The sequence below is a fragment of the Heloderma suspectum genome, chromosome 10 (assembly GCF_057233095.1).
Source record: "Heloderma suspectum isolate Gila_16-S chromosome 10, 16-S_ref, whole genome shotgun sequence".
NCBI classification, from domain to species: Eukaryota; Metazoa; Chordata; class Lepidosauria; order Squamata; family Helodermatidae; genus Heloderma; species Heloderma suspectum.
The window spans coordinates 19,757,955-19,784,090 of NC_139467.1; the positions used below are offsets into that span (position 1 = coordinate 19,757,955).

The window sequence follows — 26,136 nt, forward strand, 5'->3', positions numbered from 1 at the left end:
AACCCAGAATGGATTCACAGCCCCGCTGAAATTGGAGACACTAGCCTCCACTGAGGTAGACTGTCTCTGCAAATGGAGGTTCCACTGAGCTCTTAGGGCGAATGAGAGAGACATTGATCAGGAGAGCCAGCCTCCATGGATTTGTTCCAATCCCTGTTTATTAAAGCCAGCAATGTAGATAACTTCATCTTCTCTAAAGAGGGGGTGATGGTGGTCTGGGAACCAGGACCCCTGGGTTCTCTTTCCTAATGGGTCTGGATTGGATGCTGCGCATTTGGTGGGAAGAGGCAGGTCAAAGGTCTGAGGTTTCCTCCCCGCTCCTGCATCGATCCACCTCTCCATTTCCACTGGTCGTTCCCTCCCCACGTGGAGCCGAGAGAGAGAGAGAGAGAGATTGAGACAGAGAGAGAGAGAGAGAGAAGAGAAGAGAAGAAGAGGAAGAGGAAGAAGGGGAAACCAGCCTGCTCCGTGTCTTTGCGGCAGTCTTCTTTCTCCCTCCCGGCGTGGCTGTGCCGCAGTCGCTCTTTGCTACGGATCAGATCCGCTAAGGAGTAGCAGCAACGCCTCACCACCACCACCACCATCACGATGGCTACCCCCGCAGCGCCCCATCATGGTGAGACCCCCTCCTCGCTCCCCCAGGGAGTCAAGGGAGTTCAGGGGGCGAGTGAGGGGTCCCACAAGCTCATCTAGACCACCCGTCTCTTGCACAGCGTTGGGGAGGGGGGTCATGATAAAGCTTCCTAGGACATCAGAGGCAAGATAAAGGGGTTATCTTGCCGGCTATCCGTTTTGTTTAGTGTTTTTTTGGAACGGGGAGGTGGGTCTTTCGGACCATTCCAGACCCCCATTTTAGACATCCTCCATGGAAGAGGCAGAGGGAAAGGAGGGGGGCGCTGATGGGAGACCCTAACGACTCACTCCTCTGCAGCTTTTACTCGGAAGAAAGTCCCACTTTTTCAACGAGCCTTGCCTCTCCGAGGATACGTGCCGGGGGACTGCGATCGAAGAAGTCGCGCGCATCGAGAGCCGCCGCCGCTCTGCTCCGGAGTCGCTCCGGAGCGGCGCCGGCAAACGGATCCCGTTCCGATTTGACTGTAGAAAAAGGCGAGAGTGTTCGCCTGCTAAGCTATCCCCGGCTGCGCTGTCCGCAACTCCTTAAATCGTCGGATGGGGCGGTGGGGGGGGGGGGAGAAGTGTTTTGACCCCCTCCTCCCTCCCCGCAACTTTACGGCTGCGCCACTTGGGAGGGAGTAAGTAGGTCGTATCGGGTAGTAAAGTCCTATTGAACTGAGCGGGAGTCCCTTCCGGAGTAAATGTGCCGAGATCTGCTACAGTAGACATGAACGGGTTGCGGACCGTTGGCGCTGTTACCGTGAGCCTGCAGGTGCGGTTTGTGCGTGGCCAGCTTTTGGTTCATCCCTGCTAACTGTGCCTGGGGCCATGGCTGTTTGGCAGTGGGAAGACTGCAGGGCCAGGTGTCCTTCCTTCCTTCTCCGGCTCCTCTGTAGGCCACCGGGAGTGGCTGCAGGGACTGAGGCTGGGGGCTCTGTGTGCGTATGTGCATAGGTGTGCTTGCAGTCGCGCAGCATGCTGCCCAGCTCACTGCAGTCTCTGGAAGCCTGAAGTCATCGCATCTGCAGCTGCTGTTTGACTGACAGGATGGAAAGGACCAGAATGCTGCCCGCTGCCGAGGCACTGTAGGTCTGGATGCTGGATGCCTCTGTGGAATGTGGCGTGCAAAAAGGGGGGGTTGGTCTGTGTCTATTTCGGTAGGGAAGGAACGGTCTGAGCAGACCTGGGAACGCAGCGTTTGTTGTGCTTGTGTGCAGCCTAATGTATGACCTGTTTTCTTTTCCATTTTGCAATGCCAAGAGTTGTGGCTCAGCTTCTGGTGCAGAGGAGGATGTGTGAGTGTGTGTGTGTGTGAGAGAGAGAGAGAGAGAGAGAGAGACTCACTCTTTGGGATCATTGCTGGTAGAGGATATCCTGTGTCTCTGTGATGTGACTACAGGGAATGTGTGCATATACACATCTCAATCTGCCGCTATCTAGTTCAGTCTCGTTAGCTCTGACCACCAGGGTCTCAGACTGAGGTTTCCCCCAATCACCTGCTCCCTGCTCCTTTGAACTGGAGATTTGATCCCTGGACCTTCTGTCTGCATGGCAGGCACTCTACCACTTTGCTATGGCCCCTCCCGCCCACATGTGCAAAGGCTCAGTTCAGGCATCACACCAAAGCATGGCTGGCGAAGCTTTGCGATAGTTGGCCATGGTACCCAAATTGGGAAAACATGTTTTGCAAACCCGAATCAGAAGCCATGGTTTGACGCAGCTGTGCAAACTATGGTTTGTGCTAACTGTGGCTTGTCAGGTTGTCTGAATCGAGGACTCATGGTTATGGCTTTTGCCCCACCCCTACGGCTGCTGCATCTAGAGATGGGAGTGCTGAGGGGACAAAAAATGAAACTGGGCAAGCAGCTCTGAGCCATGGCTTGGCCGCGGCACATTTGGAAACTCAAACCATGGTTCAGCATGATGTCTGAATGGAGCCACAGCCTCCTTGACATTTCACCCTGCCGAATTCTATCCACCCACTATTTATTTATTTATTTATTTATTTATTGCATTTATACCCTGCCTTTTTTCCTCTTGCAAGGAACCCAAGGCGGCTTACATTATCCTCCTTCTCTCCATTTTATCCTCACAACAACAACCCTGTGAGGTGGGTTGGGCTGCGAGTGTGTGACTGGCCCAAAGTCACCCAGTGAGATTCCATGGCCGAGTGGGGACTAGAACCCGGATCTCCTGGCTCCCAGTCCAACACTCTTGCCACTGCACCACACTGGCTCTCTTTTGCCAGTAGCCCTCCATTTAAAAGTTCTCTGGGTTGTTATGCGACTGTGAACAAAACAAGGGCTGTGTCAATTATGATTCTCTGTGTGCATGGGGTTGTCCTAGATGTATGTGTGTGTGTGTGTTCCAAAAACTGTTATTTTGTGTGTGAGAGAGTGATGTTTTCTTCAGGATATGTATGTTGCACTGAGAAGGCATTTATGACAGAATGAAATCAGAGCTTCTGCACGTGCAAGTGTGCATGGCGTGACATTTAGTTTCTAGGGGTGTGGAGACAATTATCATCCCCCAAATGTACACCAAACATTGCACATGAGTCCTGGCTGTACCCTCATCTCATGGGGCCATGCATCTGGCATTAGTGAGAGACAGGCCCCCTAGGCATGTGATGAGGGACTTTGGGCCTAATTAGGGTTCCCTGATTCAGGCCAGCAGTGGTCGTACTGGGGGGGGGGGTAGGGTGTTTTTAATGAAATCCACAAATCCCAGCCCCAACATCCACCAGTTTTAGCCAAATCATGGAGTGCTCTCCCCAATATCCTTCTAAAAGGAGTAGCTAAGGGTGCAATCCTATGCATGTTTTTGCTGGTCTTGTGACTGTAATAAACTATTACATTTAATAAACTCTTCAAGGACTTGAAAGGTTGTCACAGAGAGGAAGGCCAGGATCTCTTCTCAATCATCCCAGAGTGCAGGACATGGAATAATGGGCTCAAGTGACAGGAAGCCAGATTCCGGCCAAACATCAGGAGAAACGTCCTGACTGTTAGAGTAATACGGCAATGGAACCAATGACCTAAGGAGGTGGTGGGCTGTCCCACACTGGAGGCATTCAAGACGAAGCTGGACAGCCATCTGTCAGGGATGCTCTGACTTGGATTCCTGCATTGAGCAGGGGATTGGACTCGATGGCCTTGTAGGCCCCTTCCAACCCTACTATTCTATGATTCTATTACTTTAAAAAAATCCTATGCATGTTTAGACAGAAAAAAGCCCTACAACTCCCAGCAAGGCTGGGAGCTGTAGGACTGTCTTCCCTGTCTAAACATACATAGGACTGTGCCCTAAGATGGCCATTGCAAAAGTTAAGGGTCCAGGCTCCTGCTCTCCCCCCACACTGGACTTCCAGCCCTGCCTTTAAGTGTACAGCTGTACACATGTAGGGCCCTTTCTCACTGTTGTCAAATGTACAGCTGTGTGTATGTATGTGTGTAAATACATATGGGTATTGTAAATGTGTGTTGCATTTGGACTGTATGATAGAAGGTCTTTGTCGCCCTTCCCCTCCTCCATGCAGTCGAACAGTCCATCTGCCTGCAGTTTCATCAGTGGCGTACTCACCCGGCTGTACAGGTGGGACATGATTTGTGTAGGGTGGGAGAGCGTGGGCAGCAAGAGAACAAACATGCACATGTCAAAAATGTGTGTGTGCATGTGTATCCCCTGCTTGCAGAAGTGTGTTGTGATATGTTGTTATAATCTACTGTGGAACTGTCATCCTGTGCCCAGATATGTTGATAAACATCCCGTGCTTGCGGGGGACATTTTGGTCAGCCACTGTTCTGTATGTGTACTGGGCAAGATGTGCATCCATGCTATGAGGCAGGTGTACAGTGTGTGTGTGTGTGTGTGTGCACGTGTGCGTGCATTCATGCTGTGATCCATCTGTAGCCCTTCCCCTCCTCCACATGATTGAACAGCCCTCTGCCCAGGCCAAAGTAATGTGCTTTCCTGCACACAGATGAGGGAGATGGAGGGAGTCAAGCAAAGCTTCTGAGAGCCACACTCACATATTCTAGCCATAGAGATCTATGCACCTACCTGTCTATGCACCTTCCTATCTACCTAGTGGTCAGGCCATTTCACACATCATGGCATGACAAACCTCACTTTGTATACTCTGTGGCAAACAAGAAGATGCAGCTAATCACAGATCCTTGAGAAGTGCACTTCTATGATATATTGGTGGCATTCATTATTATTTTTTTTACCTTTTTAGGTGTACACTTCAAAAAAATGTAATGCGCGAAGCGGCCCCCAGACAGCCTGGGGTGAACACACATGCAAGCACACACGCGGTGCCAAACTCCTGTATGTAAGAATTTGAGCATTGTCTGTTACTGGCCATACATTTGTTTGTGTTGCTCATACATGCCCAGTTAGGTTGCTACTTATCTATTGGTACCCTTACCACCAATAAGGGTACCAATAGATACCCTTACCCACCAGGGAGTTAAATAGCTATCTTTGGTACCCTTACACTCCCTACACTTTGAAAAGTTGTGCAAAGTTTGAGAAAGGCCTTCCCTCTCAACCCCTGGGAGGAAACTGCCCCCTCCCATAAGCTTGTTCAGTCTGTCAGACTGTGAAAACTTAGGTTTGTCCACATGTGAATTTTCCTGGGCATATATATAGGAAATCAAAACAATGTGAATTCAGAGACTGAAATGTACACTAACCTCAGTAGGAAACACTGTCTGTTTTCACTGTGGATACCACAGACTGTCTTCTGTGGTATCCACAGGATGACATGTTTTGTTTTTTAATCCAGGTTAGGGTGCAATCCTATGCATGCTTAGATGGAAAAGAAATCTTACAACTCCCAACATTCCCCAGCCAGCTATGCTGGGAGTTGTAGGACTTTTTTTTCTGTCTAAACATGTATAGGATTACACCCTTAATTAATGTGGAAACATTACCACTCGGGCTGCAATCCCGTACCCACTTACATGTGTCAGCCCCATTGAACATAATGAGACTTACTTCTGGGTACACATGTATAGGCTTGAACAGCTATGTTTTGTTTTGCCATTTTCTGGCTACCTCGATTTTGTGGTCGAAAGGGTGGTTAAAGAATATGAAGTGTTTAGGTAATCTGTGCTAAGTGATCATGGTTGCCTGCCTTGTGACTCTTAACAGAGACTTCCTCTGACATCGCTGCTGCTATTTTTGCCGGTGGAGAAGCCTAGGAGTTGTCACACATGTGTGGTGCTACAAGTTTGCATATTCATGAGGACTGCTTGTGGTTTGTGCTCAGTGGAGAATTGTTTGAGGCGAGCCTCAGTGGGTTGCAGAAATGGCCCTGGCAAATAGAGGTATCTGTTGGACAACTCTCCAAGCTTTAGTGTGACAGAATTCTTCATTCTGCCTGCTGAAGAGCTCTGTGTTACCTGGAAATTTGCATCCTCTTAAGCCAACAGAGCCTGATTCCCCAAAAGATATTTCACCACTTCCATACGTGTTCTCTGCAACCTATTAAGTAACCATTGTCTAAACCATGACAAATGGGAATTCATCCATCAAAGCTTTTGCCAGTCTATCCACAAGCCTAATGAGATGCTATTGTGTCAAGTAATAGTAATGATTCATAATTTATCATGCTTCTGAAGTGAAGTATGTTACAATCCTTATCCTACTAAAGGAACAATCCTATGCATAGTTCGAGAGAAAAACCTTCTACAACTCCCAGCGTCCCACAGCCAACACTTCTGGCTGGGGAATGCTGGGAGTTATAGGACCTTTTTTTGTCTAAATATGCATAGGGTTGCACTGAGTGTCATAAAAAAAGCCCTGAAAGCTATTTCTCATTATTATTCACATTTTAGAGATAAAGAAGTTGAGCTGAAATGTAGCAAGTTGCCCAGAACTATGAGCCCATAGCTAAGTTCGCATTTGAGCTACAGCTGAAATAAAACTTCACATACGTTTAGAAATTCAAGAGAAAGGGATATGTAAAACAACTTAAATTTTAACATTTGTTGATGAATTTTAAAGCAGTAATATTTAATATTTAATATTTAATATTGAATATTGAATATTCTTGCTAAATGCAATATTTTGGCAACTTAAAAACCAAAATCCAGTAGTATCCATAATTGGGCACATTGAAAAATAATTGGATTAGGTTTTATAAAATAATTCAGATTAAGAGAAATATTTGAATAAAACCCTGTCCCACATTCGTTTCAGGTCTAATTTCAACCCTCCTACTCAATCCAAGGCCTTTTCCTTCCCTTTCATGGGATATACTTATGGCCATACCTTAATTTTTAAGGAGGACTCCATCTGGGCTACGAACGCAAACTGGTTTCAAACTGCTTAACTATCATGGATGCCAACTACTTATTCTTGGAAACTATCGTTCAGTTTGAAAGATCAGTTAGGGCCTCTAACAAGGAATTCTTAGCACCTTAACAGATCTAAGATTCCCATAATTCTTGAGGAAAGCCACAGTGTTTCAGGCTGGCTTATATTTGTAGTGCAGATGTGTCTGAATCCATACATTCTGCCTTTCCACCTAAGCCTAGGCCTGCCTTCTGCAACCTTATGCCTTCCAGATGTGTTGGACTACGACTCCAATCACCCCAATGTTCATGCTATTGGGAGCTGATGGGAGTTGTGGTCCAACGTATCTGGAGGGCACCAGGTGGGAGAAGGATGGCTTAGACGTATGGGTGAGGATAGCTGAGCATGATTAGTGGGGGGGAGGCACTCTGTACATGCTTAGAGTCACTCTTGTTCTTTGTTCTAGGGCCAAGCCCTGGCATTCTGAAAATGAGCTCTGTGGCTAATCATTGGTGCCGTTTAAATGCACCACTTAAAGCTGTTACATTGGGGGCTGTTTATCCTCTCAAGAGTTACTGCCTCAAGGTGTTTTCAGAGGCAAGAAGTGCATTTCTACGTGATCGCAACCACTAACCACCACCCCACATCTCCCTGGGTGTCTGCCCAGTCAGTGTGCAAGCCACAAAAATGCTTTTTCCTTCAAGGACTTCTGAGGGACTGGCCTGGAGCCATCCCTCCCCCCTCCCCAACCTAGGCTCAAATCCTGTATTCTGAACAGGGTCAGCACTTGCACATGGGATCTTGAGGCATATACTGCAGAGTTTCAGCCTCCCTTTAGAGACTTGAGCTTATCAAAAAGTTGTGGCAACATATTGAGGTTTATGGGGTAGGGGGAGCAGTGCCATTCAGCTTCCTTGGACAGACTTGTGACATGGGGGGAAAAATGTTTCTCTGTTAAATAGGCCGTTCTGGGAAGTGCCACTCCCTTTATCACTCTATCTCTGCGGCTGCCCCAGTGCCTGGCTATCACCATCTGCAGGGTGTTTCCTTGGCTTGCTTCCAGAACGTTCTGAGAAACCTGCTGATTCAATTATGGGAGAGCTGGACCCATATTGGATTCGCTCGCCACACTGCTGTCATGCCCATTGATTCCTAGAGAGGCCAGGACTCCAAGAACAGGAGGAAGGGACAGAAATGAAGGGGCCCAAGGCATGCTTGGGAAGGCAGAGTGGATGTGAGGATACTGCCAGAGGTGTGGGGTGGCCGTAGCTCAGCCAGCAGGGGAGCTGCAGGTTAAAACTGAGGAGGAATTGACGATGCTGAGCTGTGAGGGAGCAAAGGCAGCCTGACCCAAGGCCAGGAAAGTTTCCTGTAGACAGTTGGCTCAAAGACAGCTGGGTGGCTCCCTGAGCATCCTGTCTCCTCAGCTGCCCCCTCCTAACCCTGGCAGCGGATTAAGACACTGCACCCAGCTATGCAGTGTCCTGTCTCCATGGCAACTCCCCATCCCCTGCATTGGAGTTTGCATTATTCATCCGCAGTCCCTGTGCTGCAGCGGCAACCGCCCTCAATCTTGCATCAAGCACTTTTTGAGGCCTCTCCCTCTGTATGTGCTGCAGATCAGGGTGTGTGTGTGTGTGTGTGTGTTTGGGGGTGGTGGTGTCAGGTCATTTTTATTATCAAGCCGGGGAAATAGGATCCAGGCAATCCCTCAAATACCAGAATGGGTCTAGGGTCTATTCTTAGTAGGATCATGGGTGGTGTTTGACTGAGGGGCACTGGGTTGGGGAGAGAATGATTTTTCTGGCCAGTTCAGTACAAGAACGGGAAAAGGGAGCAGGGCTAGTCTGCAGTTTGTGCATGAGTGGAAATGGGGGGGGGGGATTAAGTCCCTCCCTAGCTCCAAATAAGACTCGGAATAGCAGGGAGGCAACACATTGCAATGAGCATAAAAATGTAGCGGGAGAAGCTGCAGCTGCCGATATTCAGTTTTCTGTATTGCTGTTAAAGATACAGCAGTTCCATGTGGAAATCCAGGGTGCACTAGGTTTTGAACCTAAAAGAAATGGATAGTGGGAAGATTGATGTTGCACTGCAGAGAGGGGTTTTTGCTTCTAGAGAACATCAAGGTACCAGGTCAGAGTGTGCAATCCTGTGTGTGACGTGGTTGGGCAGCTCAAATGGAACACTGGGCTTTACAAAAGGGTGAAAGCAGTGCCAGAGGATGTGTTATGTGTGTGTGAATAAGTTAATGTTCATTTGACAGATAAAAACATTAAAGGATGCTGCATAGCTGGGTTGTTGTGTTTAGTTATGGATAAGAAGTAAGAAAGGATTTCCCCAACTTCAAGGTCGGGTCTGACCCCTTAGTCCAGCAGTAGGTAACCTGGTGCCCTCCAGGTGTTTTTGGACTATACCTTGCACGAACAACATGGCGAATGCTCAGGGATTATGGGAGTTGTAGTTCAAGACATCTGGAGGGCACCCTCTTGACTACCCCAGCTTTCGTAGGGTGCAAGAAGGTGGAGGGGATGGGAGAACTGCAGCTGACTGGCCTTTTTACAGAATTTGCAGATATAGCTGTATCAGTGGGGCAAAGATCATGACTGGTTCACACAACATGTTAACCCACACTCAGTGGTTGAGTATGGGTTGTTTGCTGAACCATGGGTTAGCATGTTGTCTGAACCCAGGACATTGTCCACAGGATGGCTTGTTAACCATGCAGTGGGGCTTGTTAACCACCTTGAACAACCCAACAACACACTATGAGTTCTCAAGGTGGCTTGGTTGAGAAAAATAAGCCACGCAGCATGGTTAACAAGCCACCCTATGGAAAATGTCCTGGATTCAGACAACATGCTAACCCACGGTTCAGCAAGAACCCACTCTTAACCACTGAGTGTGAGTTATTGTGTTGTGTGAACAGCCCCATGCCTGTGGTGAATCAAGTCAAAGGGTAACCCCAAGAAGGCTGGTGACAGACTTCTGAAGCATTCTTTGGAGATGCATGGTGTTTGGAAGAGTGCACCCCCGCTTAATATTCCCTTATATGGGGAATATGAGAAATATTCCTCCCCCACATTGAGTCAGACACACTACAGGATTTCTGGTCCAAAAGAGTTGTAGACATCGTTCCTCATGCCAAAAACCTGAAAGGGGCAACAGCATTGGTGGTATCATGCTGTGCCATCCTCTCACACCTCTGGATTGGAAATGGACAGCTGTTGAATTATTGATATTCTGCCAACACATCCATTTGACTGTTGGGGCACTTATCCCAGGAGCAAAGTCTGGAGGAAAAGCAGCAGAAGAACAGACAGACAAGGAACAGAGGTGGTCTTTCCTGAAGTCGGAGAAGGAGGCGGGTAGTGTATGGGGAAATGTGTATAAGTGGCATGGGTTCTAGAGTAGGACTCAAAGAGATGGTGTATTGACTCACCCAATAGGAAGAGAACATTTAGATTAGAATTGCCAGTCCATCCTACAAATGTTTAGGGTGCAATCCTATGTATATTTAGACAGAAAAAAGTCCTACAACTCCCAGCATTCCCCAGCCAGCATGTATGTTTAGACAGAAAAAAGTCCTGCAACTCTTAGCATACTGGAAAAAGTCCTACAACATGGAGTATGCTGGCTGGAGAATACTGGGAGTTGTAGGACTTTTTTCTGTCTAAACATACATAGGATTGTGCCCTTAATTGCTCAAACAGAGTGCTAATGTCCGTCGTGGTTCTGTCAAATGCCTCCTCAGATACTATTGACTGATACTGATTAGTGCAGCCTTCCCCACCCTGGTGCCCTCCAGATGTGTTGGACTGCAACTCCCATAATTCCCAGCCAGCCTCGTCATGCTGGCTAGGAATTATGGGGGCTGCAGTCCAACACAACTGAAGGGCAGCAGGATGGAGTAGGCTGCACTAGGCGATTGGAATGGGTCTGTTTTGGAGATACTGGGATGTCTCACCATGGCAGCATCCATACTTTTTTGAGAGATCAGAAGTGAGGTCACCCCCGAGGGACTCAAATATGAGAGAAACTCTCTGGCATTCGAAGGTTTGATGTTGGCTGGCCTGCTTGAGTAAGAGAAGGGCATTTAGGGCTGGAGCAAGAATAAGCAAGATGGGTCGGAATCATGGGAGAGAAAAAGCAGACTCATTCAGGGCAAGGTGGGTGGGGAATTAATTGTGGTTAATGAGAGAGGGGTTGGCAGTCTCCCTCATCTGGTCCTTGTGGATTGGGGGGAACCAAGTCTGTTAAAGTCCAGTGCTGACAGCCTCTGGAAAAGATAACTATGGTGGGTCCCCACACAATGCTCATGATAAGTGTGGCTTGTGCTGGGTTCAGGCCTGGCTTGGGACCCACAAAGAAAAGAGGAAGCTGCCTTATACCAGGTCAAATTATTTGTCTTCTTCTCTGGCTGGTAGCAGCTTCCCAGGGTCATTGGTGGAGGGCTTTCCCTCACCTGACATCTGATCCTTTTACCTGGAGATGCCAGAGACTTGAATCTGGGGCCTTCTGCATGTAAAACAGTGCTCGACCATTGAGCAATGTCCCCTCCCTAAAGGATCTACAGTTGCCTGTCAGCACCCCAGACTCCTTGTCAAGTCAATGCCATTTTGGACACTCTTGAGAGGGCAGAACAATTATTCGAGCACATCTACGTTGCAAATTGAAGACCAGTTAGAAAACAAGGCTTAACTGTCTCTGTTTCTTTGACACCGTTGTGTGAGATGACTGTGTTAAGGGGCCACCTCCCTGCCAGACCTTTCACAGAACTACAGTCCTCAAAATTCCTTGGTTGGGAACTATAACAGTTAAACAGGTTTGGAAACTGATCTCAATGTGTAGCTTAGAGATGTCTCTGTGTTCCCAGAACACAGAAGAACAGGTCTTTATAACAAGGGCCTTCATAACTCATTCAAAGTGAGTATAGACTTGATGGCAACTGGGTTGAAGTGTAGTGGGATTTCCTCTGTTTGCTTTCTTCAAGACAGTATGCAAGTAGCATTTTGGGGGCTTAAGAAAAGCTTGCAACATGGATCCCCTCTCACACACAAACCACAATCCCATCCCACATGTACAGTCTTATGATATGTATTTCTAGCCAGACATGGCAGTATGGTGTGTGTGTGTGTGTGTGTGTGTGTGTGTGAGAGAGAGAGAGAGAGAGAGAGAGAACTAGACATTAATTCACATATATTTGGGGCCTGTAAATCTTTTCTGCAGCACTGGCTCTCACTGACCTTGGGATCAATGTTCCACTAAGGTGCTTTGTCCCTCCCATAGCTGTCCATACACAAGGAACTCTGGGACTGGTAGTTCTTGAGAGAGCATGTCACGTAGGGAAGCACATATCTCTTAGTCTCTCAAACTACAAGTCTTAGTTTAATAGAGATGGGCCTGGGCCAGCAATTCACAGTTCTGAATGTGTCTTGTTCTTCTCTGACACTATTTCTGATTAACTCCAGCAAATTTTGCAAGATCTGGCTAACATAGACATGAATACAGAGAAGTAAGTTTCCATAAATATCCTCAAGACTGAACTACAATTTAGCCGCATTTCTCCCCACATGGTGATGGGGTTGTGGCCTGGGCTGGGGACCACTGAGCTTTGGTAAAATGGACCCTTCCCCCTCATCCATACTTGGACCCTGGTGTAAGAAACATTCAGACTCGAGCTGTGCACAAACGGCCTCTTGAAATTCTCCACCTTACTTGTGGGCAGATAAATTTGGGTGACAGTTTTGCCAAATATCTCCAGCGGGAGGATACATTCTCCATAGTTTCTCCCAGGCAGGGTTCTCCATTGGCAGGGCTTGTAGCACAGCTGCTTTCTTTTTTCCTAAGGGTTTTCATTTTTGTGTGTGCTGCAACAGCATTGACTGTCTTGGCAGGCAGGCCCCCAGTTTGCATCCACCACAATGCAGGTGGGGGCAGTGTTGTGTCCAGCTCCCGGGATGAGGTGGAGTTAGCGCTCTGCCAAAATCTGTCCTCCAGTTTCCTGAGAGTTTTCTCCCCCCATAGAATCATAAAATAGTAGGGTTGGGAGAAACCTACAAGACCATCGAGTCCAACCCCCTGCTCAGTGCAGGAATCCAAGTCAGCTTCCATTGTCCTGCCTCATTCAGGATGTTTTATAATTTATTTTGTGGTGTTTTTGAGCTTACCTAATCACAGCCAGCCTCCCAGGCTGCCTGCATGCCCTGATCTGAAAAAGCCCTATGGGAGGAATTACCTCCTGGTGCCTTAAGCTGGGCTTTGATTGAAATGTGGGAAGCTGAGGAGGCTACAGGCTGCCAGAGGGATGACTGCACAATGAAAAACAGGACTTGTGCTCACTCCTTGGCCACCTCCTAAGTAAGGTAAGCCCAAGATACCCAAGCCCAACCCATGAGAATTTCTCTGAAATTTCTTCACCATTGAATTTCTTTTCAGAAGCAATTTCTCTTCTATCAAATTGTATGAGAATGGTAAAAAAAAGTGGGAGAAATTTTCGGTACAGCACTAATCCACACTATATCCAAACTGTTTACTGTACTCCTTTAGAAGCGTGCATTCCCCCTTACAATGCTTCCAGTGGAGGCTGAGTGGCTCAAATATCAGTGGGGTGGTGAATCCGCTCAGGGTTTCAGTCAGAGCTCTAAAGGAGCTTCACACCTTGGATAGCTCCTTTAGAGTCCTGACTGAAACCTGGAGCTGATTCACTGACCCACTGACATTGGAACCACCAGCCTCCACTGAATGCTTCCATCCCTCCAATTGGTCACAATACCTTTTCAGGACAAGTACAGTTTCCCAGCTCACTCTCAGGAACAGTAGCCATAGTTGTATTGTTAAAAGGTGCCACCCAATGTGGTTCAAGCCCACTGTTTGGAGCTATTATCAGGGGCAGTCCTAACCATTAGGTGGAATGAGTTAGCAAAAGGATGTCAAATGGTCAGTTATTGAATGTATTTGCCATATTTTTCCCATGGAGAGGAGGTACCACTTAGATCGTCTAGGTCATGTACCAAAACGTCTTGGGACCAAAAATGTCTTTTGCAGAGTTTGAGCCTTGCCTTTGTCAAGGTTCCCCTTATGCCCTGGACCTCTGAGCAACCCCTTAAGGATCTCTTTCCTCCTTAAGAGTCCCACCTTCCTTCTTTTAAATGTCTCCTTCCCAGTAGCATGGGGTTTAAGCTATAGACGTGGGGTGATTGATCTAGACACAGGCTTTAGCCACAAAAGTTTACTAGTAGATTTAAAGCAAACAAATTAGGATTAAAGGTATTTACACAATACAGCTGAGTGATACAAAAGGCCTTGAAAGAAGGTAACATTTACAAAATGCAGGTTCCTTTACCCTAGCTGTCCTTAGACTTTTCTAGGCTGCTTCTTCCTGCTCACTCTTCAGACTCTGCTCTCACTTCAGGCTCTGGCTGTCTCTGCTCTTCCTGGCTCTCTCACTCTCTTTATATACCCTCCTCCCTCAAAACCAAAAGTACTACTTCAAACCTGAAGGAATGAAACTTAAGTGGAGAAATGAAACTGACACTTAACTGGAGAAATGAAACTGCCCTTCTCTCAGGGTTACCTCCTCCCAACAGAAAACTCCAAGACTCTAAACCTAACTTTTTCCCCCCTTTGTCTCTGTAGGCCTCAAACCTTCACAGCCCTTTTGGAGGGTAAAACACTCTCAGCCAGGGTTGCTCTACCACATCCACACATCGTCCTAATGTTGGAGATGACTATGTGGTATTGAGGACACAGCAGCATTGCCACTCTTCACTCCCCTTCTGAGTGTACCTAAATACATGCATGCACACACACCTGTGGCACCTCAGTGTCACCACTCACAGACCTACCTGCCCACTGAATGCTGCCCAATTTTTAAACTCAGTTCACATCTTATAATAAGAGTGACTTCAGTTCTCCAAGAGCCAGTCCTTATGTACCCAAACCGCACTATGCATGCCAGGTCCAGGTCCAGGTTTTTTTAGGGCTCTTGAACAAGGCATCCTCGATGGGCCTCCTCCCTCAGCGAGACTGTTTTTTCCATTTCTGTTGTCATCAGCTGCTATTGCTCCTCATCCTCTTTCTTGTCACTTGCTTGCTTGACACGTGGAGGGCCAGTGAGCAAGGAGGCAGGGGCACCCGTCCTCCTTCTCACCATTACTATTGTCTTGGACAGAGTGAGAGGCAGGTGAACAAGCAGGTTGCAACGGTGAAGAGGAGGAGCAGTTCCACAGGGCTCTTGTCAGTAGGGATGTTGCAGGAGCTTGACACAGGACTGGAGTCCGATGAACCCCCACCCACCTGCTCGACCCCTGGACCCCCACTTGCCGACCACACAGCACTCACTGGACCTGTTTGTGAGCACGGCACAGTCCACAAATGTCTGACAGCCTCCTGCTCCTTCCTTGAGCCGCCATTTTGCGTTGAATTGGCAGGTCGGGTCTTTCCAGAACAGCAATGTTTGCTTGTTTATTTATTAGATTAATGATTAATTTATTAGATTATTTATTAGATTAATGCCTGACAGCCTCCTGCTCCTTCCTTGAGCCGCCATTTTGCGTTGAATTGGCAGGTCGGGTCTTTCCAGAACAGCAATGTTTGCTTGTTTATTTATTAGATTAATGATTAATGATTAATTTATTAGATTATTTATTAGATTAATGCCTGACAGCCTCCTGCTCCTTCCTTGAGCCGCCATTTTGCGTTGAATTGGCAGATCGGGTCTTTCCAGAACAGCAATGTTTGCTTGTTTATTTATTAGATTAATGATTAATGATTAATTTATTAGATTATTTATTAGATTAATGCCTGACAGCCTCCTGCTCCTTCCTTGAGCTGCCATTTTGCGTTGAATTGGCAGGTTGGGTCTTTCCAGAACAGCAATGTTTGCTTGTTTATTTATTAGATTAATGATTAATGATTAATTTATTAGATTATTTATTAGATTAATGCCTGACAGCCTTCTGCTCCTTCCTTGAGCCGCCATTTTGCGTTGAATTGGCAGGTCGGGTCTTTCCAGAACAGCAATGTTTGCTTGTTTATTTATTAGATTAATGATTAATGATTAATTTATTAGATTATTTATTAGATTAATGTCTGACAGCCTCCTGCTCCTTCCTTGAGCCGCCATTTTGCGTTGAATTGGCAGATCGGGTCTTTCCAAAACAGCAATGTTTGTTTGTTTATTTATAAGATTTATTAGCCACCCATCTGGCCGGCTACCCAGCCCCTCTAGGTGGCGCACAATACTAATAACACAAAATACAATGAATTTACATAATCAACTGAACAAAACAACATAACAACACAACAGTGCTCTAAAAACCCCTAACCCACCCCAAACGGGTTGTTTTCTGGGCCAAATTCAAAGTGTCGGTTTTGACCTTTAAAACCCTATATGGTTCTGGCCCAGCCTATCTTAAGGAGCACCTCCAGCAACACCAGACAAGCCACTCAACAAGATCAGCCTTGGGTGGCCTTCTCTCTGTCCCATTAGCCAGGACAGCTAGGCTGGTGAGGACGAGGGAAAGGGCCTTCTCTGTGGTGGCCCCCACTCTGTGGAACTCCCTCCCTAGGGAACTCTGCCATGCTCCCTCTTTAATGAGCATCCGACACATGTTGAAAACTTGGTTGTTCAGGCAGGCATTTGGGGTGGGCTAGGGAAATTTTTTAGAAAATGACTTTTTAATGTGTATTTTTATTGTTTTAAACTGTTTATATTATTGTACATCACCCAGAGTGGCCGGGTGACTGGCCAGATGGGCGATAAATAAATAAATAAATAAATAATAAAAAATGCCTGCCTGAACAACCAGGTTTTTAAAACAATGTTGTGTAGATTACCCCTTTATGGCCACAATCTGTGCAACATTGCTGTTCTGGAAAGACCCAAGCTGCCATTTCTATGCAAAATGGCAGCCCGGGGGAGAAGTGGGTGGCCCCGTTGTGCTTGCCAGCCACTTGCTGAGCCATCGAGGGGCTCACCCAGCAAACGGCCATGGGTGGCGGCAGCAGCGGCTCAGCAAGTGACCGATGGAGGTGTGTCCATCCATCCGTACTTGTCCTGGGGCGTGAGCCCTTGGCAGGTTCCCCACCATGCCTACTTTTGACACCGGCCTTGCTGCATGCACAAGAGGAAGGTATCAGCAAATGTGGAGGAACCCCAAGGAATAAAAACCTCAGGAGGGAACCTCCAAATCAGTCTATTGAGAACTGAGCATACTGAGCACCCGTAGAATGCTGGCTCAGGGTGTGTGTGTGGGGGAAGCCCTGAAAACCAAAGGGGAGTGTAATGGAATGGAGTGGCTGGAATCCTGAACAGCAGTACTCCATGCTGCAACATTTCATTGGAGGACCTACTTGTATATTACATTTGCAAAGTATATGGGAAAGGCAGGCTCTTAATATTGCAGTGAGAGAAACATGTTATTCACGTTACAAAAGCAGCAATCATTTCCTGGCCTGAGAGCATTGCCAAGTTTCAGCCTGGAGAAAATACCTGTTCCTTTAAAATAGGCATGGGGAGTCTCCAGCCTGTTGGCCAGATGTGGGCTATGGTGCTTCCCCATCTGGCCTGCCAGTTTCTTCCTCAGGCCTGCCCCCTCTCCCCAGCAAGGAAATATTCTTTTCTCCAATCAGTTGCTGATTGGAGATAAGAGCTTTTCCCTGCTGGGCAGGGGGGGCAGGACCTGAGGAGGAAGCTGCTGAGTGATTTGGTCCTGATTACTTCTGAGGCTTGCCTGGCTTACTTCTGAGCTTCGCCCTGTAGAGGTTTGTCCTGCTTACCTGTGAGTAGATACGTTGCTCATGCTTACTTCTGAGTAGACATTCAGAGGCTTGTCCTGCTTACTTCTGAGTAGGTTTAAACTTGTTAAGAAGCACATTTTGGGGCTGCCCATTTGCCTTTGGCCACAGAATGTAGCCCCTGAGACTTTTCCTGGATTCGCTCTCAGACTGAAAAGCATCCCCCACCCTGCAACTCATGCAGCTCCAGTTCTGGGGTGCTTCCAGACAGATGGTTCATAGCACTACCAATCAAAAGGCATTGCATAGCTATTCCATCTTTCCCTCCATAACTGATTTTTTGTGGAAAGAAAATCAATGGAAGAAGAGGTGGGAAAAGATGAAATGGGAAAACACAGGAGGGTTACCAGTGGAAGACGATGATGTCTGGACCCCCTGTAAAGTTCTGCAAATGAGGCAGGGTGGTTGCATGATAAAAGTCCCATTTCAAAGCATCCCTGATGCCCATCAGTATCTCTACCTGCCATCCTTCTGCAGTTGCTGTAGCAATGGCAACTTTAGCTTTGCCCAACTTAATGCAGAGCAGAATTGAGAGAGCCAGTGAAGGATCGGGGCAGGGGAGCCAGCTACTGTATCTGCACTCACTGCTTCAGATATTTTAGAGTTAGAGGAATGACCTCTGGGTCGATATCTGGCAACCCTATTTAGGCCATTCATGCCAGACCTCAATCCCATGTCCGCTTGAAGGGGACCATTCATTTCAGAGGCACTGACGTGAGCTTGTTTTTCACAGGACCTTACCCAACCCAAGAATTGATTGGCCAATGAAGCTTGCTACTTTGTAGGCTGGGTTGGTCACTATGCTTACTCTCTGCTCTCTCCACAGATACCAAAAGCCAAACGGACCCCTTCACTTACGGTGAGTGATGCTGTAGAAATGCTGCACAGATGTTGGGACTGAGATCCTTTTGTCCCACACCAGAAGGAGGGGGATCTTTAGTCAGAGGGTGTTAAGATGTTGGGCCTCAAGGATGGAAACAGAAACTGAGTGATAGTAGAGGAGACTTTGGACATGTGGCATGGCTCAGGCATCCCAGGCATCTTGGTTTGCGTTCTGGATATTCTGGTTGCTGGGCTTGGTGCCCACAAAGAAAGAGGCAGACGATATCAGACAGAAGTCAGATCGAGTGAAACAGAGCAGGTTGAGTCAGTCATGTCTCAGTCAGACAGGTCCAGTCAAGGGATAAGTTAGTCAGGTCACAATAAGTCAGGTCCAGGCAGGTAAAAGTGAGTCAGGGCACATAAGCCAGGACAGCTCAAGGTAAGCCAGCTCACTACTGGACTAATCTTGTTGGGTTCAGGCAAGCAGCAATCAGGACCATGGATAGCTCCCTGTGTGCTGAACTGGAAAAAGATGTTGTGTAAGTACAGGACTGCAGTCAACTGAGGCCTTAAAGGCTGTCAGAACTTGGTCTTCCAGTGGCTTCGCCCCTGCTGGACACTGACTGCAATTGTTAAAGGGCCCCTGGCTGTTTCTGTAGTCTTGCGCTCTGGCATGGCTGAGGGATACGGGAAGCTGCAGAGAAGGCCATCCTTAGAGTCAGAGATTGATGAGATTTGGATTCCTGCATTGAGCAGGGTGTTGGACTTGATGGCCTTGTAGGCCCCTTCCAACCCTACTATTCTATGATTCTATGAATCTGTGATTCTGTGAGATGGGTACATCTTCAGGCTGGAAAGGTGTAGAATGGGGGCCGAATGGGAAATCTTGAGTCCTCGGGATGATGTTGGTCCTGAGAAGATGACTGGGGTAGTCATGAGCATTTCATTTTCTGACCTGCATTTCCTCTCCAGACTACGATACAGTGCGCATGGTGGGGCTTGCCTTGGCCATCGTCATGTTTGTGCTGGGAATCTTGACAGCACTGAGTGAGTCACTTTTTCGGGATGCTTCCTTCTTTCATGCCTTGCTTGGCTCCTATATGGGCCTCTCCATTTAGAGCCTCTCCCAGCTGCCCACCCCAGCCCAGCTATCACTCCTACTTTACCTGGATCCCAGGGAGAGAGATGCCTTGTGTGTATCCTGAAGGCCCACCAGCTAAAGACAGAAATCTTTAGAATGGGTAGCATACAAATTTCTATCTTTAAAAACAAATGTTCTGGCCCCTAACACTGCTCAGGAGAAAGTGAACAGTCTATAGCTCAATTCAGTCATTATGATAAGGAGTGAAATTCACTGCATGAGCAGGAACAGGGCTGTGCTAAGTAGCTCTGCCCCCAATGTCACATCATAGCAAACCTCCTCCCATAGGCTTACAGCGCAAATACCTGCAGCAAGGCGGCCTTTGTCCATACAGTTGTACGTGCATAGGCTTCGACGTGATTCAGAACCTTGATCTTGCAGGCTTCCGAAGCACGTGGAAGCCTACACGTGTACAACTGTATGCGCAAAGGCCTCCTTGCTGCATTCGTGCTGTATGGGTGGACACCTATGGGAAAAGCTTCATTATGACATTGGGGCGGGGCTACTCAGTGTGGCTCTGTTCCTGCTTACATGGTGAGTTTCACCACTTTTCATGAGGACTAGGGCTAATGTTTGGGGGGATTCCAAAAGCCAGAGGTGGTAGCTACGCAGGTGTTTGCAGAGGTCAGAATCTAGGGACCCTCTGTAGCTCTTGGCCCTCTCTCCATAATTATCAGATGCAGCATAAATGAGATGCCAAGCTGGTGTAGCTGCTAGTGTGTTGGACTTTGACCAGCATTCATATCCCTGTTCAGCCATGGAGCTCACTGGGTGACTGGGCCAGTGATAAGCAGCTGCCTTATACAAGGTCAGGATCTGTGTCCATTCCAGTCTAACACTGTCTACTTTCTGCATGCAAGGTGTGTTTTCTACCAGTATACAGCGGAGGCTAGTGGCTCTGATGTCAGTGGGGTGGTGAATCCACTTTGCACCTCGAATGGCTCCTTTGGAGTTCTGACTGGTTCTGATTGAAACCTGGAGCAGATTCACTGCCCCACTGATATCGGAGTCACCAGCCTCCACTGCCACTAAGTAATCAGCTCTTTCCTTCTCTTTGTCTCTGTCTTAGCTTAACCTCACTCACAGGATTGTTGTTCGGATAAAATGCAGGGGCAGGGGGAGGCAGGGAGAGAGCACCTGATGCATACCACCCTACGTTCCTTTGGAGGAAGGATAGGATACACATAAGCAAAGATAACAAAGAATCTTGTGGCACTTTAGAGACTAACAGATTATTCTGGCATAAGCTTTCATGGATGATAGTTCCCTTTATCACATGCAACTGTAGTCCACAAAAGCTTATGGCAGAATTAACTTGTTAGTCTTAAACAAGACTCTATGTTGTTTTTGCTGCAATAGACTAATATGGCTACCCTCTAGAAATAAGTAAAGAGATGCATCTTTTTTTGCATAATTTACACACATTGAAGAATTCAGCCTTTCCAGGGGGCACAGAGATTTTTTTTTTTTAAAAACTATTTATTCCAGAGTAGACATGGCCATGCCCCAGGGAAATACAGAACTCAGCTGGTTAGGGCTGTGTGGTGTGCCTGAAACAATGCCTTTCAAGCTTACTGCCTTTGAGGAGTGTGTCTGGCGCAGACCCCCTATACATTGTAGAAGATTCTAGGGTTCTGTAGAAGACTCATTGTAGAAGATTCTGGATGTACGTGTCTTCCTCCCACAGGGCAAATACCAACTTGGGAGGGGGGGTGTCACTGGGAAAACAGCATGAAGGGAAAGACTTAACCCACACGCCCTGGGTACCACAGTCCCAGTCAGATTCCCAGCCTTACCCTATTACAATTTTAAACATAATCCTATTAAAATGTCTAAAAACAACAGGTCATCTGCTCATAGATCTCCCAGGGCATACTCATACCATTCCATATCATTCAATCTAATAGCAAACTCAGGAGTCAAGTGTCTATCTGTGTAGAAGTGGGGCCACCCCAAATTAAGAATGATTTCTACATCCATAGGGCACTCCCTGGAGGCACAAAGGTATATAGTTTTGCATATTAAAAGAAAAAAAAAGATTTTTAAAAAACTTTTTTAAAAAGCCTGACAAGGGTGAACTTCCAGGACATACGAAATGTTGAAGGAGGGAAGGGGGGGGGGAGAGAGAGAGAGAGAGAGAGAGAAAGAAAGAAACTGGCAGTGGTGGTGGTGGGGATAGTTAATTGAGTTAATTGGCTTGCTCAAGCCCCTGACAGCTTTATCCTGCATGTGGGGATGTGGGTTGCAGGAGATACATGCCATGTGGTTTAAATCTTCCCTGCATTAAACAAGGCAGTTTCAGAAGGAAAGGAAAGGGAAATTGGCTTTTTTCCCTTTCCCACTCTCCAGATACCCACCAGGAGCCCTAAATGTGAGTTCTTCTAGGGCAGACTTCGCCAACCTGGTGCCCTCTTGATATTTTGGAATTCAACTCCCAGCAGTCTCAGTCAGCATGGCCAATGGTCAGGAATGCTGTAGTCCAAAACATCTGGAGGGCACCAGGTTGGTTAAGGCTCTCCTAGGGTGTGGGGATACACGGCAGACATTTATGTCAGGTTCTACTTGTATTGTATGATTTATGAATTACTGTTGATCCCATCCTTCTTGCAAGGATCTTAGGATAGTGTTCATAACTTCCCATCCTGGGACTTTGTCCTCACAATAATGCTGTGAGTTAGACCAAGCTGACAGATGGTGACTTTTATCCAGTGAGCTTTATGCCTAATTGGGGATTTGAAGGAGGCTCCCACTGGTCCAAATCTACTATCTCACACCTGTGGATTTGTGCTGTGGTGGGCAAACAGTCTAGCTCAGCACAGGGTACCCTAGTACCCACCAAAGGCTCACTGATGGATGGGAACTTACCACCTATGTCTCAAGACATTTTAGTTCCTGACACACACTAATTAAGATAGGGCCTAATTCACCAAGAAGATCTCTTGTCCAAGTCCCATTGAAATGAATGCCAGCTGTGCTGGGAAATTTCCTGGTGCATTAATACAAAAATCATTTTTTAAAAATCCCCCCCTTCCTCCACGGAGTTGACGGTGGCATACATGGTTCACCCCATCCTCATTTTCTCCTCACAACACTGTAAGGTAGGTTAAGGCTAGGGATGTATGGGTTTTGTTCCATCCGTTCTGTCTGTGTTTCATGGATTGTCAACTGTCTTTCATTCTGTCATCCACTCATTGACAGATTTGGATGTCTTTAACCAGAATTTTATTCTACTTGCGTTAATTTGTATTAGTGCTAATTCTCAAGTGTGCATTAGTGCTAATGCACACTTGCATGCTACTTAATCTGCATTAGTGCTAATTCTCAAGTGCACAGTAGTGCACACTAGTTAATCTGCATTAGAACTAATGTGAATTAACACAAATCCCCCTCCCCCAGTGAAAAACCAGTCTGCAAGTCTGCAGACCAGTTTCCATGTGACTTGGGAAAAGCTGAACTGCCGCGGTATCCACAGGTCAGAATCATAGAAATCTAAACTCATTTGTAGCTTTTGCAGATTTCTCCAACATCCCTAGTTAAGGCAGAGAGGGAGGGAGGGACTGGGCCAAGTTCACCCATACTGAGCTTCCTGGCTGAGCAGAGATTCAAATTTGGCTCTCCCCAGCCCTAGTCCATATCCCTGTAAATAGCATTTATATTTATAGAGTGCTTTGCACACATTGACCTGGTACCCATGATCACAGAGGGGAAATAAGCCATGGTGGCTCATTTCCCTCCTTGCACATACTGGTTGCATGCTGGGGGGGGATTAGCATAATTACCCCCAGCAGTGCGGCTTGTCATGTCATCTGAACCCAGGCAGGGTGGCTTGTTGCCATGAGTTCTGGGTGGCTTGTTACTCATGGCAACAAACCACCCTCCCTGGGTTCAGATGACATGACGAGCCACGCTGCTGGGGTAATTATGGTAATCCCCCCCGCCCCCGTATGTGACTGGGGTACATGGGGAGGGGAAATAAGCCACTTTTGCTTAATTGTCCTCCGTGATAATTTGAACCCAGCCATTATCTTGTGATCCTCCTGTCAAGTAGGTACCTATTATTATGGGGAGCTTAGGTTTAGAGTCCGCCACCCTTAATGGCACCCTGAGAATGCACTGCCTGAAGCAGCCGCACCTTGCTTCGTGGGAGGGGCTGCCTGTGGAACTACCACAGAAGCAAACTTTTTTTTAAACAGCCACTAACTATGCCAGGCTCATATATGAACAGAATTGGAACAAATGCATGTTAAGGATAGGTTAAGCACCATGCACAGAAGTGTTGGTCTTCATGAAAACATAGTCTGTCCACTCTCCTTCTTCCCTCAGCACTTAAACCTATGCATGTTGGTCCTGACACCCAGACACACATCCATATACACATCCACCCACTACCACAGCTCCGCATACCTTTTGTCCAGCCCCGTCACTTCACCATGTCATCTCCACCACTCACACTCTTCTCCTTTATCTCTTTTTGCAGGTAAAAAATTCAAGTGCAAAAAATCTGACCCTAGGTAGGTGCTTTTCCCTGGCTTCCTCCCTTGTCTTCGTTCCTCACCTGAACTCTCCACCCCTTAAAGAGGCAGCTAGGGGGCTCCTGACAGTCATGCCCTGTCCCTCTATTCACTTGTTCCCTTTCTGTGTCTTCCCCTCTGCAGCCTGTCGGATCCCCGGGCAGCAGGCAAGACTCCCAGTAAGTGATGTGGAGAGAGGGTGGGAGAGAAGGTGGCCCAGCACAAGAGGTTCCTTACTGGCATTTGTATGTGCATGGCCCTGTGCAACCATAGCGGGGAGCTCAACCTTGGCCTCCTCTCCCCCCCTTAAATCTCTGCCTAAAAGCGACCCAAAGGTCCACCTTAGCCACTGCATATTTTATCCAGAACAGTGTTTCATCTAGGCAAAGCAGCCCTTCCTGTTGAACAGGATGTGTGCATGTCAATGTGCGTCTATCTGTCTGTGGTACACCATCTCATTGCTGAGGCAGTGAGGAAGGTACGAGTGGGTGGCTGACGCTCCCACACCTGAGGTAACCTCCCACCCACCTTCGGTTACCATGGAGTTTGCTGACGTTACAGGGGAGGCTGATGACTCTATGGTGATGCCATGGCAACAGAGTACTCGATTCCTGTCGCAGCTGGGAAGTCCGCAGGGAGATGTTGTTTGCCAGGGCTCCTGGAGGCTGGGATCTGTCTCTCTCTGTCTTCCCTACCACCACTTCTCTCTCTCTCTGTCTCTTCTAGCTCCAGCCGGCAGTGCATAGGTGCCTTCGTCAAGATGTGCTGCTCCCGACTGGCTGGGAGGATGTACTGCGCCCAGGACATTTCTCCTGAGACCTTGGCACCTTGGCATCGACTGCCTGGGAGGGGGAGGGGCTCTCCGTTTTATCCACGACAAGGGAGGGGCAATTTTATAACCAGTTAGCTCTTGTGCTTCCATTGCATGATGGGAGCAGGCACCTGGGCAGGGTTGGGGCACTGCACAGCCCACGTGGTGGCGTGGTCCTCTTCCTGTCACTTTTAGCTGGCACCCACCCTGCCGGGGGGCTGGTTCCTATAACCTACCCCAGAAAGGTCCCTTTTACTGCAATAACACTGCCTGCTGCCACTCTCTGGAAAACATCCACCCCCCCCAATGCCCCCTTGCTGCTGGGCATAATAACCTCCCATTGCTGTTGCTGCTGCTGCTACTGTGCTTCGCTTTTCTGTGCCTCCCACTACGCTATGAAGTCCAATTACAACCATAGCTGCAAGGGGAACTGGGACTCTCCAAAGAGCCGCTCTGCCCCCTGTGCTGGAAACCAGGCCTTTCCAGGGTGTATGTGGGGAGGGGTGTCTGGTCACCTGTGAACCCAGTAGGATCAGCCTGGGAATAATAATTAGCAAGGGGGGGTTGCTTTTGTGGCATACTCTCCACTTCCCCCAGAGAGCGCTGTCCACAGCTTCTCCTTGCTGTACCATCCACATCTCTGCGTTTCACCCACGCATGGAGTAAAATCTGACCGAGTCAATAAATGTGGGGGTTTTCTAACTAGCCACTCGTTGTTTGGTTATTTATTTATTTATTTTTACAGTAAAGTGCCCACAATCCCTGCAGTTCCATCTCCAAGCTCTACTGTACATTTGCAGTTCTGATGTTATCGCTTGGGGGTGGGAGGAATCTGAAAGATGCAGTGTCCAAAGCTCTCCCTAGGGACCCCAACCTCTTTCACTGTTCTCTCATCCTTCTCCAGAAGTAAGGGCTGAACTTGTTAAATATGTGGTTGCAATTACCATGTTCTTTAAAATAGCAGCTTGGGGTGGGTGGGTAGCTTATCAGGATCAGGACCATGGAGAGCAGGGGTTTTCCTCTATTAAGGTAAAGGTAAAGGTGTCCCCAACCAGCCGTGTCCGACTCTAGGGTGTGGTGCTCATCCCCGTTTCTAAGCCAAAGAGCCAGCGCTGTCTGAAGACGCTTCT

General features: G+C 47.6%; 1 protein-coding gene across 4 annotated transcripts; it reads left to right on the forward strand.

The window, feature by feature from the left end:
* Window positions 1–370: 370 nt before the first annotated feature.
* Window positions 371–25,711, forward strand: LOC146337901 (FXYD domain-containing ion transport regulator 7-like). Of its 4 annotated transcripts, XM_084815436.1 has the most exons (7): window positions 4,003–4,209; window positions 4,856–4,947; window positions 18,548–18,580; window positions 19,516–19,590; window positions 24,162–24,195; window positions 24,340–24,374; window positions 24,922–25,711. In XM_084815436.1, the coding sequence occupies exons 1-7, from the start codon at window positions 4,091–4,093 to the stop codon at window positions 24,939–24,941; spliced, it is 408 nt and encodes a 135-aa protein (XP_084671562.1). In that variant the 5' UTR covers window positions 4,003–4,090; the 3' UTR covers window positions 24,942–25,711. The 4 variants fall into 4 exon arrangements, with proteins under 4 accessions (XP_084671566.1, XP_084671565.1, XP_084671562.1 ...); XM_084815440.1 differs by lacking the exons at window positions 4,003–4,209; window positions 4,856–4,947 and adding an exon at window positions 371–616; XM_084815439.1 differs by lacking the exons at window positions 4,003–4,209; window positions 4,856–4,947; window positions 24,340–24,374 and adding an exon at window positions 403–616.
* Window positions 25,712–26,136: the final 425 nt, after the last annotated feature.

Excerpts from the sequence above, each read along its gene's own strand:
- LOC146337901 (XM_084815436.1), top strand. The coding sequence starts at position 4,091 with ATGTGTGTTGCATTTGGACTGTATGATAGAAGGTCTTTGTCGCCCTTC. Across the intron at positions 4,210-4,855 it reads GTACTCACCCGGCTGTACAG|GTGTACACTTCAAAAAAATG; the intron begins GTGGGACATGAT and ends TTACCTTTTTAG. Across the intron at positions 19,591-24,161 it reads GGGAATCTTGACAGCACTGA|GTAAAAAATTCAAGTGCAAA; the intron begins GTGAGTCACTTT and ends CTCTTTTTGCAG.